Source organism: Neolamprologus multifasciatus, chromosome 10 (assembly GCF_963576455.1).
Source record: "Neolamprologus multifasciatus chromosome 10, fNeoMul1.2, whole genome shotgun sequence".
NCBI classification, from domain to species: Eukaryota; Metazoa; Chordata; class Actinopteri; order Cichliformes; family Cichlidae; genus Neolamprologus; species Neolamprologus multifasciatus.
The window spans coordinates 4,307,466-4,322,012 of NC_140448.1; the positions used below are offsets into that span (position 1 = coordinate 4,307,466).

A 14,547-nucleotide genomic window follows, 5' to 3' on the forward strand; every position below is an offset into this window, starting at 1 on the left:
CACTCCAAGTCCTTGGACTTCATGTCTTGGTTTTTGCTCTGACATGTATTGTTGGACTTTAAATAGACTGGTGTGTATCTCATGAAATCATGTCCAGACAACTGAATATACCACCAATCAAATTGTAGAAACATCTGACGTGTAAATTGCGTTCGATATGGTTTCTTGGCTTTTTCCCCCCCAAGATCAACTTTGACCTTGGGCACTAACAGTGAAGGTCAAAGTCAAATGCTTAGCCATCCTAAGTACTCACGTCCCCCAAGACCTCATGTGTCATTGTCAAGTTTGAAGACGACTCATTAAAAAAAAGTTTTTACCGATTCTCGAATTTGGGTTAGGACCGACCTTTACCCGATTCTCACCAAAATTTTATCAGCTCAAACTGTTACTGGTGTCTACCGTCACTCAAAATATGGCTGTAAATAAAATAAGGTTGTAATGTGACAACATGAAATGTATCACAGGTAGCCCTGGTTCAGAGTCATAGTTAAAAGTTTACCAAGACTTCTTATTTTTTTTATATCATCCCATTTTTAGTATTCTTTTCTTCCAATTATCCACAAATTATTCTCCAAACTCAAGCAGCTGCTATCTGGTTCACTCATTAAAATAAATAAATCAGTAAGTATGAAAGTATTCCCACATCCCACCATTTAGAAATACTTACAAACGTGTCTTTGCTCTAACTCACTATTTAAATTAAACCTTGGGTTATCATTAAATGTAATGGCTGTGTGTACTTATTGTTCTTCGAGGGATCAGGTGGAATTCAAACTGGCAACACTTGGATTGGAGGCTTTTTGCAGACCACGTCCATCCCTTTATGTATTCATTCAAGCAAAGGCGTCTGTCTTTACTCCGCATTTGTTCCTGCTCGTTGTTTGGACGTTTACCTGTCAGACACTGAAGGTGCAAAGGTCAACAACACTTTGTAGATAAAGAAAATGAAGCTTTTATTAGATCTTTACCTCTTTGAAAACCAGCACAACTCCAGTAAGACATGGCAAAGCAACACGTGCTGCAACCTTTCAGTTGACAAACATCAGGTGGTCGAGAGATTTTATTAACAGTTTATAGTCCAGATGATATGTACTTTGTTTATCCCAAAAATGAAGAAATCTGCTCCACAAAACTACAATGGCAGTGACATTATCATCTGTATTTATCTGTTCTAAAAATAAATAAATAAATAAACATGCCAGATCAGAAAAGCTGACATAACCAGAGAACAAACTATCATTTAGCAAACGACTGTGTAGAAAAATACGGTCTCCAAATGCTTCATGTCAGTGAACACGTTAATGAAAAGAAGTTTTACAAATACTTGAGGTATTAGTGAACAATGTTACCTTTAATGTACAGACCCTTCAGTCAACATTCACTGTGTTAAACAGAAACGAGCTGCACTGTAGGCAGGATGTGAAAATGGGCTCTACATACGGTTCAACTCAAGAAAACCGACTCACAGCTTTCGATACTTTCATGTTGGCATGTTTTCTGAAACACATCTTTAGACCATTTTTAAGCACGTCTATATGAGAAACTTTTTCTATTGATTGGCTGATTAAGTTGAAGTGTTAAAACAGAAGCTTTGTGCACTTTAATATTAATCCATGCATGTGGGATTACCTGGGACTAAATAAGTGATTCCATGACCTGCATCAGCCCTGAGGATGCCGTCAAAGATTTCATGATTAGTCTTGTTTTGGCTGGTCAAGCTGGATCTGTAATGTGCAGTATTTTGCATATAGAGTCACCAGCAGTACCAACAGGGACTTTAGTCCACTTTCTCTGTGATCCGTCCCATTTTGGTGCGCATGTTACGTACGAGGAAGAATCCGATGGTGGTGACGCCCATTATCACCTCAGCTACCCAGAACGCCACGTCCCAGCTGTGCTGCTTGGCAATAGTGCTGAAGGGCAGGCCTGCCATGAAAGCTCCCACTGCAACAAAAAGAAAGCGTGTGCGTTCATATCAAAGGGTCGAAACCTGAAACACGACATTGATTTTACTGCAGCTCACCGTTAGCCATTAGAGCTACGACAGCATGAGATGTTCCACAGAAGTTTGAAGGAGCACTTTCACTGGCTATCACCCCGAACAGGGCGACGGGTCCATAAGAAGAAAATCCAAACATGGCACCAAGCAAGAGGATCCAAATCTGTGAATGAGAGAAAACATACATAAAATAAAAGCCTTCTGGTGGAAAAATAAGTTTCTAGGGTGTCCACAGGTACCAGGGTATTAATAGTTTTGCAATTTTCATTAGTTTTTATTTTTATTTAGTTTTGACTTCAGATTTTCAATTTTATATCACTTTTAATTCGTTTTTACCAATTGTTTGCTAGTTTAGTTTAGCTTTTATTTTTTTGAAAATCCTTAGTTTCAGTTTAGTTTTGATTAGTTTCAGTTATAGTTTTAGTTGTGTTTGCAATAATTAAGTGTAACAAAATCCCAGTTTCATCATATCAGTCATTCTGCTCATCCTTGGGTATGTTGCTATTCCAGCTACCATACTGCACCCTGGACAGGTCGCCTGTCTGTCGCAGGGCTAACACGCAGAGACAGACAACTCACATTCCCACCTATGGGTTCTTTAAATAAATAAATAAAGGCAGATGAACAACCATTGATACCAGGCAACTATAAAATGTATATCTTGGCCCCAATGAGACTATTAACTCTCGCAGCACCGGGTGTTTGTAATTTTGGTTCAAGTGAATTGATAAACGTTTTGAAGGTAATTGACTCACACAGTTGTGTAGATATCCCCGTCCTGTTGTCTCGGGATGCATCACGCTGCCTTGCCTGGGGTTAGCTTCTGTTTTCTGGGGATGAGGGTTGAGTGTGCTCCCTTACCTTCTCAAGGTAAGCTAGGTTAGCCTTCTTGTGTGAGCTTTTCAAGTGCACTTTAAGGTTTGTGGGATTTTTTTCCCTTTAGAAATGTCCCTCATAATTTGTCTGTTTCCACTACAAGACACTTGCTTTATCCAAAACACAGTCATATTCAAAGTAATCCCAAATTGGACTCTGGCTCCCGACTTTTCCTGACATGATTCTGCGCGTGGACGGAGCAGCAACACAGACGACTCGACTAACGTGCTGCCACCTGCTGGCATAATGAGACACAGCAAGAAAAAAATCTGGAAACTAAACTTCATTTTCACCCTTGACTCTTGTATGACACGCACACATCAATGAAAACTAAACACATTTTTGCTATAAATTCAGTTAATTTTAGTTAGTTTTGTGAACACTCATTATAGTTTTAGTTAGTTTTCCTTTTTTTGTTTTTATTTTTATTTCCGTTAACGAAAATGTTTTTTCACCTCTAGTTTTCGTTATTTCGTTAGTTTTCGTTAACGATAATAACCTTGACAGGTACTGATACTGAAACTGGGACATTTTTAAACCTTTAGGTGAATCTTAAAGTTCATTTGAAGCTCAAAAGAGAATGAACTCTTTTAAAGTGAACGGGTAAAAAGGTAAAAAGACATATTTTGGTTGAGTTTGTCTTTACGCTGATTTTCCCAAATGAAATCCCAAATGTTGCAAGCTTGAAAAATTATTTTATGCAACACAGTTTGCTTCAGAAGCAGTTTCTTTTAAAGGTACAGGTGTTTAACACCAACAACATTTGCCATTAAACTTCCACAGACTAATAAATGCCTTTTTCTTCATCAGCTTCGGGGTTTCCATCACTGCAAGCTGAACGGGTAACTGGGCCCTAACTGGCCCCCTGCTGGGCCGGAGTGTAACCCACATTTCTTCCCAGAATTGGTCAGTGGATGGCACTGTAACACAGGGCAGTGTGTCTGAGTCTGCTGTAGAGAAAGTGTAAGAACCATATAGAGCCGCTATGCTCGCTGTTCAGAACACCTCACCAGCTAGCCTTTTGATAAGCAGCACAGTCGATGGCAGTTCCCTTGTGTTGGAATAAGCTGATCTTACATTTCAGAAAGAAACTGCATTACTGTGGCTCGTGTTCACAGAAGAACATATGAGTGAAATGTGTGCTCTTAAATGATTAGCCAACCACACAACAGTTTCATATGTTCCATTTCAAGATGGAATTTTCTACTTGCAGTGCTAGGCTGCTCCCTAACCTCATTGGCACTCAGACGTCCTCTTCAGAAAGCCTTAATGTTTGGCATGATTGTAGCTAAAAGACTTATTCTTAGAGCCTGGAAATCACCATCTCCTCCATTGTTCAGGGTTTGGCTACGTGAGATGATTGCTTGTTTGTATATTGAAGAGGTTCGTTATCGTTTGGCTGACACCCATTTTAAGTTTGTCGAAACCTGGGGCCCTTTTCTCAATCATATTAATGGGAATTTAACATAAACTTTAACCCATTTGACTGCACTTTGTGTTTGTGTGAAACTGCACTTCTGCCGGACCCTGATTCCTTCCTGGACTTGTTTCCCACATCTTCTGGTCTTGGTGAACTCTCTGTTGCCCTGTCTAAACTCACACAGAAGATCATCTTTTTTGGACATTGGTGTTTCTTTTGAACTTTTGATTTGTACTGGCTAACTGGTGTATTTTTATTATTTATTTATTTAGTTTTTATTTTTTTTCCTTTTCTTTCCTGTTTGGTTTTTTTTGTTGTGTTTGGTTTCTGTTTTTTCTTCTTTTTTTTCTGTGCTTAAATGTTATTGTTTTTGAATCTTATGTCCTTTGTCTGGTGTGACATTATGTAACTTTGAACTTAAAATCTTATAAATAAACATTTAAAAAAAGATGGAATTTTCGGCTGGAAGGTCTCTAAAACTCAGACTTCCCAACCTCACAACCCAAGATGCCAGCAGTGTTTTCAAACTACAAGAAAACCAGCATTGTGCTTTATTACTGATGATGCATGAATGGCTCCACTTCCCCAAGCCATCAAAACAATTCCCGTCTTTCTGGAAAATCTCATTGTATTAAGACTAAAAACACATTACCCATCTAAAGATAGTTTCTGGATATTTTTTCCAGTTTTTAATAGTACAAAGAGGGCCAAAGCTACATAGTTTTTATTCACATGGAATGAATCTTTCCGGAGCATACCTCTTTCTCTGACACACCAATGAGGACGGATACAGGATGAATGACTTGGACCCAGAGTGGAGGCTCCTGAACAAAGACATTTACTCTTAGAGTTTTTTGAGGACTGAAAGGTATACATTTCACGTGGATTACAAAATGATCAATTACCTTTGGGATTTCAGGTGTGATGGTCACTCTGAAGAGGTACATTGACACATACATGCCAGCCATCATGACAATGAGCAGGCCATGGCGAGGGTTGCCATGGGTGCCCAAGCCTTTCTAGAAAAAGGCAAAGAAAGGAGCAAAACACTAAAATCAACACCCTTCATACTGAAACATGTGATGTATCAAAACCAGGTTTAAGTCTAAAACCTAAATAAATAATAATAATAATAATAATAAAAAAAAGTCAGACTTCAACCTTGGAAAATTCGAGCAGTATGTTAATTTGAAATCAACCCTAACCCTGCTTATTCTCTCACTCATAAAATCAAACTGGTGAAAATGTAGCACAGGAGGACTCAACATCACTGAACAGGCCAGTCGCAATAGTTGCGAGCTGCATTGACATGCAGTGCAGTTACATTTCTATGGAGGTGCGCGTCAGGTTACGGTGTTGGGCTTTGCAGTTATTGTGTAAATATCCTGCTACATCCGCGGTAACCTGATGTGCACCTTCCAGAAATGTCACCAGCTGTGTCGACACAGTGCTTTCAGTGCTCAAGTAAAGAACCAGTCCATTTAACAGTCCAACTCTACAAAGATTCATAGCAGTAGGTTAACCCTCTGGGGTCCAGGGTATAATTGGCTGTTTTTGACTACTTTTGATTTTACCTCTATATTTCACCTTTAAAATATGTTTTTCTTGCCTTGTTTGGTATCATTATTTTCAGCACAACCTCAAATATCTGAAATTTGAGTTATTTATTCATTTTGGTATACTATATTAGCACAGTTGATCTAAATTCAGACAAAAAATTCAAAATCCGAGTAGAAAAAGGTTCCTGTAAAACCAACAAACATGTTTAACGAATCATTTTCTTAACTTGAAATGCAAATAGAAATTGTACATTTCTAAAAATTATGCACACAAGTTTTGCAAACACCAAAGTTATATGGTACTATTTACCTAAAAATGCAGCCAAGGCCTCGGGCGTTTTTTATATAACCATTTAAATCTATTTACAGAACAATCAGATGTGCTGCATCAAATAAGAAGGTACACAAATTATTTGTGCCAGTCCAAAAAATGTAGTTTGTATTCAGTATAAGACAGAGGAGAACAGCACAGGCCTAAACCTGCAGGTCTGGCAGCAGGAGGTGCATCAGTCCAGTTTTCCATGTGGGAACAGCGTTTACACTGGAATCTGCCTTTGACGGCTTTTGTTTGGAGAAAATGTGAAATTCAGCAGTCTAACTGACACAATACAAGACAATAACTACACAACAACTACAGCCTCCAAACACGCTAAACGTCACTAATGTCTCACATATGAAAACTCGCTCGCTCTCTGTCTTTCGCTCGCCCGCGTCACTCCTAAAAACTTCTCCTTCTCCCTAAACAACCAAATGTCACATGTTGCCTTATCATTTTTTTGATTGGCTGACATGGTAAACTCTAACACCAATAGGGAAGGGGTGTTTTTTCTTTTTCTTTTTTCACTCGCAAGCGGAGAGTGTTTGCTAGCGCTGTCTGTAGAAAACGCCGTTTTACCGTTCTTCCCGCTGTAAACACCGCTGTTTTGTTCAGAAAAAAACATTGAGTGTATTTTTTTATCATTTTACGTGGCCCATCGACACAATTCAAAAACTGGTATAAAGTTTGAAGTCCGCACTTTCAACCCAAGTTGAAATGGAGACTGTGACGTGCTGCATCTTGTAGCTGTGTTGTCTTAAATTGGTCATGTGATTTTGACGCGCCGGCCCAGAGGGTTAAAGAGGGCCTTAGATGAAATGTAATCATAGGTAAGTTACATTCTAAGGTTTCAGAGGGGTTTGCTGTTACAGTGTAGCTACAGTCCGACTGTGTGGCTGTGCTGAGTGGGGACTCCCACTCACAGCCAAGAGGCTTGCTGGAGAAGGATTTTGGGGGAAATAGTGTGCAGTGTGTTTACAGAAACTGCGTAATAAACTGCATTTTTGCTATATTTGCTATTTTGCTAACTGTTAATTCATACTTGGCTAACAATTTAATTGCTATATTTACAAATATTTACAACTTTTATTCACGGTTTGGCAATAATAAGATTTCAAGTGTCTATCCATTTTGGTTAGCTTTTGAAGAATTTGTTTTTTAATGAATTTCAAATACCAGTGATACCTTAAGCATAGAATTCCAACTATTTCTTTGTTAATATTACATAACTTATGGTTATTTCCATTACTTTTAGTAGACCTTTTTGCTCAAACTTTTTAAAGGCTCATTCAAGCCTTTAATTATTTGAAATAGTTGAGCTAACTAATCCACTTAACCAATCGCTACTCGTATGCTTGTTCAAGAATCACTTTAACCGACCCAAGTTGTTTTAATTCAACTCATATCGGTTACTCACCCGAGCCACAGCTCTGTCTGAAATGAAGCCTGACGCAAGGCTGCCCACAAAGCCTCCAACCTCCAAGGCACTCATGTAGGTACTGCCTGTTAGCAACAGAGCTTCCGTCATCACCCACAACCAGTCAGATGACGTGAAAACTCTGTGGGAAGCAACAACACGTACCCATGAGAGCAGTCTGGCCTTTCTCCTGCATGAGGAACAGCTGTCCCCAGTCGGTGGCAGCCGTCTTCACTCCAAACACCACCAAGTAACCCAGAGACAGCACCCACAGGAAAGGAGAGAGGAGGAATTCACTCAGGGTGCTTTCGCTGCTTCCTGGTGAGCACAGACACAAAAAGAGCTCATGAACACTTAACAGTCCAAATAATGTAAAAAATGAAGTTTTTTCAATTATTCTACAAAGCATGCCTGTCACATGGTATGGTCATAAAGGGATGGACATATTCAGCAACTGTGGCATTTAAACAATGATCAGTTGGTGCTAACATACAAAGTGTGTCAAGAAAGGGACCTCCAGACTGCTCATCCAAAGCAGGATGAAGCCATGCTTTCATGACCTTTGGGAACAGCACCAAGCAGGACAGACGAGATCTGCAAAGAGTGGTGCGCTCAGCCGAACGCATCATTCAATCAGAGCTCCCTGACCTGCTGTCCATCTACACCAAGCGGTGCAAGACCAAAGCTAGGAAGATTATGATGGACCTCTCCCATCCCAACAATGGACTCTTCTCACTGTTGAGGTCTGGGAAGCGCTTCCGCTCCCTTAAGGCCAAAACAGAGAGAATGAGGAGGAGCTTCTTCCCCCAGGCTATTCGGGCCCTGAACCAGGTGTAGGACTGGACTCTCACACACATCACATCACCACACGCACCACCACTCATTTCCTATAATCCTACAATTCCTATAATTTATAATCTTGATAATCTCTTTCTGATATTTGCACTTTTTTTTTTTTACTGTTAATTTGTAAATTTTGTAGTAACCTGTAAATTGTAAATACTGTAAAACCTTTTTCTGTCATTTAATGGTCGGGCATTGTACAGCTACAAGCATTTCACCCCCATGTCATACTGTGTATGGTTGTGTGTGTGTGACAAATAAAATTTGAATTTGAATTTGATTTACACCAAATTCTGACCTTACATCTGAATGTCACAACAGAAATGGACCTAATTGTCCAATACAGTTCACCTTCATGAGCATCAAAGAAATTCATTGTAGGAATTCTGAAAGGGATTCATCCATCATCCACTGGTTCAGGATAATCAACAAGTCACTAATGTCACTACTTAAAAAAGAGGAAAATTAGCTCACAAGTGAGTTGTTTGCATCCCTGAACACGTCCCCGTGTGACTGACATGATGATCGTTTAAAGCTACACAGGAAGTGACCTTTCCGTTCTTGTTCTCTCACCTCCTTTCGCGCCCTTCTTGGCCGCTGCCTCCATGCTGGGAAGGCCCACATCCTTTGGCTCATTCTTTACAAACGCTAGACAAACAAATGAGAAGGCAGCACAGAAAATGCCCGACATGGTCAGGATGGTCCTCCAGTCGTAGTAATGCAGCAGCACTGAGACCAAGATTGGACCCAGACTCCCAGCCAGGTTCATGCTGCAGGACAGCACAGACCACCATGTTCCAAACTGGGAAGGCTCATACCACTGACGGAGAACAGACACAAAGAGTCAAATATTAAAGCCTATTTAAGCACAACTTGAAACCACATATTGCTCATATTAGCTAGTTTCCATTTGCTGAGGCAACCCACAAGTTATGGAAGTAAATTTGTCACTGAGCGCAGTTTATCTTAAAAGATTATATGTGGGCTGTGCAGAGAGATTATTGCAAATCTAATAATCAACAGAATTGTAGAACGATGACAGCACAGACAAAAAGTGTAATGTGTTTGGAGGTTGGTTTTTTTTTTTTTTTGCTGTACTGCTTGTCAAGAAATGACATCAGAGCCACACGCCCTCATGACGTAATCGACCTACGGGCGACCATAAATAGTCCTCACACCGTACCCCTGAAAGATTGTCCAGTAACTTCAGAATCCACTTGCTCTGACTTCTTCTGAACAATGTTACTATTCTTCAAAAACATCTCCTGAGGATCTTCCATAAATAACCTGTAATCTGATCCCCTGCCACACGCTGAACATTTGCCAAAGCCTATTTATTGCCCAGCTGTTCCTCACCGCTACGTCTAAGAGAGCTTCTTACTTTAAGATACCTTCCAACGTATCTCAAAGTCTAATGGATTAGGATTTGCTCGAACATATGACTGTAGGACTGTAGTCCTACCAAAGATGAGTCCTATATATGTCAAGGAATCCAATTACAGCAAATAAAACAGGAAATATACATGTTTAACATGTTTACATCTTATGCCATCAGCTTGTCCTCGGTCACAGTTTCCTTCCACATATAGCTTTGCAAAAACTGCATAAAAAGCGCTTGCTGCAACAAAAACATAATATTCCAGAAACACGCTTTGCCGATCCGATCAGCTGTTCATAACACTTCCTACATCCATCAGTGCAAACTATCGCATGTCCGCCATGACCTGCCCGAAACCGGAAGTGACGTCATTTTCGCAGAAATGTAGTTTTTTACCATCAGGGCCTCATGAGCCTATACTGGTGTTTTTAAAAGTTATCTTTGACTTTATGACTTTCTGTGTGGTTTCTGGGATGCTTAGGACTCATATTGCACTGCTGGAAATAGTTTATTTTGATGCATATGCTGCTTTTTTGCAAATTTGCATTATAATATTGATTTTCGTTTTTCCTGCAGTGTATAAAAATTGGTGTATTTCAAAAATAAAACTATGAAGACACTCAAAATAAATTTCCTGTGGTGGGAAACTAGTTTGTGCAACTTTTTTGTATTTACAGTTTTGAGGGATAAGCCTCTTAAATTTCTCTAACTAGAAATATATGTTAAAAAAACAAAAACGATTTTCAATTTTTTTTGTAGTTTATTGCACTTTTTTGCAATTTATGTAATTACTATGCACTTAATGCAGACATATTATTAAAATCTGGGCTATCATGGTTGTATTGATGTATAGCAACTTGAAATGCTCCCAAAAATGGCTCCACAGCATGTAAACATATAATATAAGCTCTGGCGGACTTGGTTCTATGGTAGGTCTTAAAGGGTTAATGCACCGGAGGTAGTGCTCCCCTGTAAGTGATGTCTTTTCACTAGTTGCGAAAGCATTACAAGCATCCTGGGCACCCTGCGAGCTGACAGCATTACACCTATACTGGTGCATGAGGTGGCAGACAGGATGATATTACCTTGCGGAGCACTTTCCCACATGGGGGCCAGCCACAGCCTTGTCCCAGGCCATTGATGAACCACAGCAGAGAGAACATGGATACAGTAGAGGACCAGGAGAAGACCACATTGATGCCCCCTACCAGGAAAAGGCCAATGGAGAAAAGCCAGCGGGCGCTGATCCTATCTGACATCACGCCGCTGATGAACTTACTGATGGCATAGGCCATAGTCTGGCTGCTGGTGATCAGACCTGCAGAGACACAGTGAAGATTGCTATTTCAGTATGATACAAACTGTTTACTGAAGAAGATTTGGGTTGCTACAAAGTATCCACATTAATAACTCACTATCACAACATTTTACTTTTTTCTTTACTTGTGCGACTGAGCGATTAGCTTGCTCTGAATTAGGAGCTAGCTTTGTAAAGCTGACGTTTTGGTTGAGCCGACTTAATTTCAGTTTTCTTGTGTAACGTTATCTCGGGATGGTGGTGAGATGAGCCCCTTCTTCATAGCATTCCCTGACGTTTGGTGCTCCTGTATTGAAATGCAAAATATCGCTATGCTACGTTTTATCAATTCTTTCCCCAACCATAATCTATAGTCACAAATTGATGAGCTTTTGAGTGGATTTACAGAAGGAAAAACATCCTTCCCACTTTGAAATTATTCATGGAATATCCACAGCCCAGAGGCCTCTAGTGAGGAGCAGGATTTTGTCTTATCCAGGTAACTGTGTGTGGAGTCTCAGAAGTGTAACATGACCTGAACTAATTCATCATTTGTATAAACAAATAAACAAAAAGCATGTCCAATGTGCTTTTTCAACAGGAAACCTGAACGTGTGTAAAGCTGTTTCTAAATTCTTCATAGCGTAGGTTGGACCAGCACGTTGTGAACACCACAAAATAAGCACAAATTGATGGACATGTTTATAAATGTTATCTTTTTGGGACCATTTTTAAACCAAAACTCTCCCCAGTGGAAATTTTGAGGTCAAATCAGTGCAAGTGACATAATAAGCACTCTGGTGGGTGTAGCAGCAATCAAACAAACACTTCACATAGCAACGCTTGTGCAACTGCTTGATTAAAGGCTTAAATGCTTGCTAAAGAAGCTTTTCCTTACACTCGACAGCCTAAAACATAAAAACATCCCGTTATTGTTTCCATCTTACCCAGATCATCTTTGTCCAGTTCTATCTCCTCCATCACAGAGGGCATGACAAATGAGAAGGTCTTTCTGTTAAAGAAATAGAGCGAGTAGCCGATGAACATGCAAATGAAGATGACTAAACGATAGTAGCCGTAGCCTGTAGCCCCCATGATTACAGTCAATGCAAATAATTATAATAATAATGTTTTTTCTTCAGTGGAGTCTTGTTTCTGGGCCCTCTGGGATCAGCTAGATGCTGACACTACTGGTAAAGGGTTGTTTGCAGCAGGAGGTCTAAAATAAGATGTAGCATGGGATAAAATATTCTCCATGAGGTGAAGCTCTGCAGCAAGCTGCTGGCTGGTAGCTTTGCCTATCTGTGAGGCTGCTGCTTGGGGACACCGGGACAGAGGACAGGAACTTTAAGGCAGCCTGAAAAATGAGAGCAAGAAAACACACATTATTTTAGACAGAAGCAGCTTCATCAGGTCATCCAATTTATTACATTAAGCTGGAATGGCACAGACTGACTATCTGCAGTTTCTTTTCTTCAGGTCAAAAAATTGCCACGGTGCTGACCAGGTCAGGTGCAGGAGCTACAGCCCAGCATGCTCAGTTTCACTGCTCTAGCATGCTGCCCTATAAATGTCAGAGTTGAAGGCTCCAGTTAGCAACCGTCAAACTATCAGATGTCAGAAAACCTGCAAGACCGGTCAGTTTGTAGCCTTGTTTCAGGAACACACGGTACGATAGGAAAAGCTTAACTGTCAAATACTTCGAATTCCGCCATAAGCTCTGTGGTTTTACACTTTAATGGCATTCTGTGTCCATTTAAACTCACTAAACCCTGCTGACGCCTAAAGCGTCTTAAACAACCGAACAAGTCGCTAATAGCAGTTGAATTACTCAAATGGCAGCGGTCTTGCTAACAAACATATCGGCGAACTGATTTGTGGGACCTTCCGTGTCTGTCAACGCTCCCCGGGCTCCAAACCACGACGTAAAGCGAGCTTAACCCCCGTCAGTGCCGCGGGGAACAGCAACCTAGCGGCTCGCTGAAGCGCTGAATGGAGAAATGCCGGCAGAGCCCGTTACCTTTCATTCGTGTCCCTCGTCCGTGCTGAGACACGGTGCGCGTTCGTGAATCTGCAGTCCCGGGAGCGCGGCTGCGCGACATACATGGAGTGGGCACAGCCACAACACACAAAGACACACAGTGTGGCAGCTTATCAGTTACTATGCTGCACAGGCAGTCACTAAAACAAACAATATCAAGTATTCGTGCTTAGGTAGAGGTCGGTTTTCATGCCGCCAAACTCCAGCGAAAAATATATGAATTTAAGCTTGTGATGCCTCACAAAACAACTAGCCCCATATTACTCTTGAGCTGGCATATTTTAGGAATCACTCGGGCCTGCAGAATAATACGGCTCAGCCAACCTTCTATTGTTACACGAAGACATCAATATTTAGCTCGCATTGCTCACTACCGCCCTCCTCTGCAAACTGGTGTGAAGAGCAACTGAAAGAGGGGGTCTAGAGAAATTCCTCAGATCCCCACAGAATCTTTATTACATATAAAAGTCTCACATTCACAAGTAAAAGTACACATTCTGCATTAAAATATTTGTTTTTGACAGTAAAACTAACTTTATATGGAGAAAACAAAGAGTACTGACAGAAACACGACAAGGCCAGAATACACAGTGCTGCTGGCATTTAGACATGTAAAGATGACCTGCTGAAGTTCAAAAGGCACATCAGAATAAGAAGGAAAGATGAGATAAAAGACTTTGAACGTGCCATTGTTACTTTCGCCAAGCATGCTAAATCAAATCAAATCAAATCAAATCAAATCAAATCAAATCAAAATTTATTTATATAGCACATATTAAAACAACAGTGTTGACCATAGTGCTTCACAGTCAGTAAAAGCATGATACAATTAAAACAAACAATAAAAGAGGACAACAAACAAAAGGTAACAACACAACAAGCTAGACCAGCCAACTAGACAGAATCAAAAACCAAAGTAAAAAGATACGTTTTAAGACGTGATTTAAAAAACTGGATCGACTCGGCAGTACGAATATGAACAGGGAGGTTATTCCAGAGTCTGGGTGCCACGGAAAGGCCCGGTCACCTCTCGACTTCATTCGAGTCCTAGGTTGTGCTAGGAGCCTGTGGTTGGACGATCTAAGTGCTCTGTTGGGATTGTATGAGTGGAGTAGTTCAGAAAGATAGCTGGGCGCTAAATTATTCAGAATATTAAAAGTGAACAAAAGAATTTAAAAATCTATGCGATATTTAACAGGGAGCCAATGTAGTTTGGCTAAAATTGGAGTTATGTGTTCATGGATTCTCGTACCTGTTAAAAGACGCGCAGCTGCATTTTGAATTAACTGAAGCCGGCAAAGAGAAGAGTGTTGGAGGCCCGAGTAGAGGGAGTTACAGTAGTCCAATCTGGATTTAATAAATGTGTGGATAAGCTTTTCAAGGTCCTTTAAAGGAAGGAAC

At 40.4% G+C, this 14,547-nt stretch overlaps 1 protein-coding gene across 6 annotated transcripts; it reads right to left on the reverse strand.

Moving 5' to 3' along the window:
* Positions 1–928: 928 nt before the first annotated feature.
* slc37a4b (solute carrier family 37 member 4b) lies at positions 929–13,467 on the reverse strand. Of its 6 annotated transcripts, none has more exons than XM_085174888.1 (11): positions 13,126–13,467; positions 12,562–12,669; positions 12,053–12,462; positions 10,894–11,126; positions 9,004–9,250; positions 7,753–7,905; positions 7,588–7,673; positions 5,201–5,314; positions 5,054–5,119; positions 2,024–2,162; positions 929–1,944 (listed from the first exon to the last, which is right to left on the reverse strand). In XM_085174888.1, the coding sequence occupies exons 3-11, from the start codon at positions 12,198–12,200 to the stop codon at positions 1,778–1,780; spliced, it is 1,353 nt and encodes a 450-aa protein (XP_085031014.1). In that variant the 5' UTR covers positions 12,201–12,462; positions 12,562–12,669; positions 13,126–13,467; the 3' UTR covers positions 929–1,777. The 6 variants fall into 6 exon arrangements, with proteins under 6 accessions (XP_085031014.1, XP_085031015.1, XP_085031016.1 ...); XM_085174889.1 differs by lacking the exon at positions 13,126–13,467 and adding an exon at positions 12,990–13,119; XM_085174890.1 differs by lacking the exon at positions 13,126–13,467 and adding an exon at positions 12,990–13,119 and having other exon boundaries at positions 12,558–12,669.
* Between the last annotated feature and the right edge of the window lie 1,080 nt (positions 13,468–14,547).

Coding starts and splice junctions, on each gene's coding strand:
- slc37a4b (XM_085174887.1), bottom strand. CDS start 12,200: ATGGGGGCTACAGGCTACGGCTACTATCGTTTAGTCATCTTCATTTGC. Junction 11,127..12,052: donor ACTGGACAAAGATGATCTGG/GTAAGATGGAAA, acceptor GTGTCTCTGCAG/GTCTGATCACCAGCAGCCAG. Junction 5,315..7,587: donor CAGACAGAGCTGTGGCTCGG/GTGAGTAACCGA, acceptor GCCTTTTTCTAG/AAAGGCTTGGGCACCCATGG.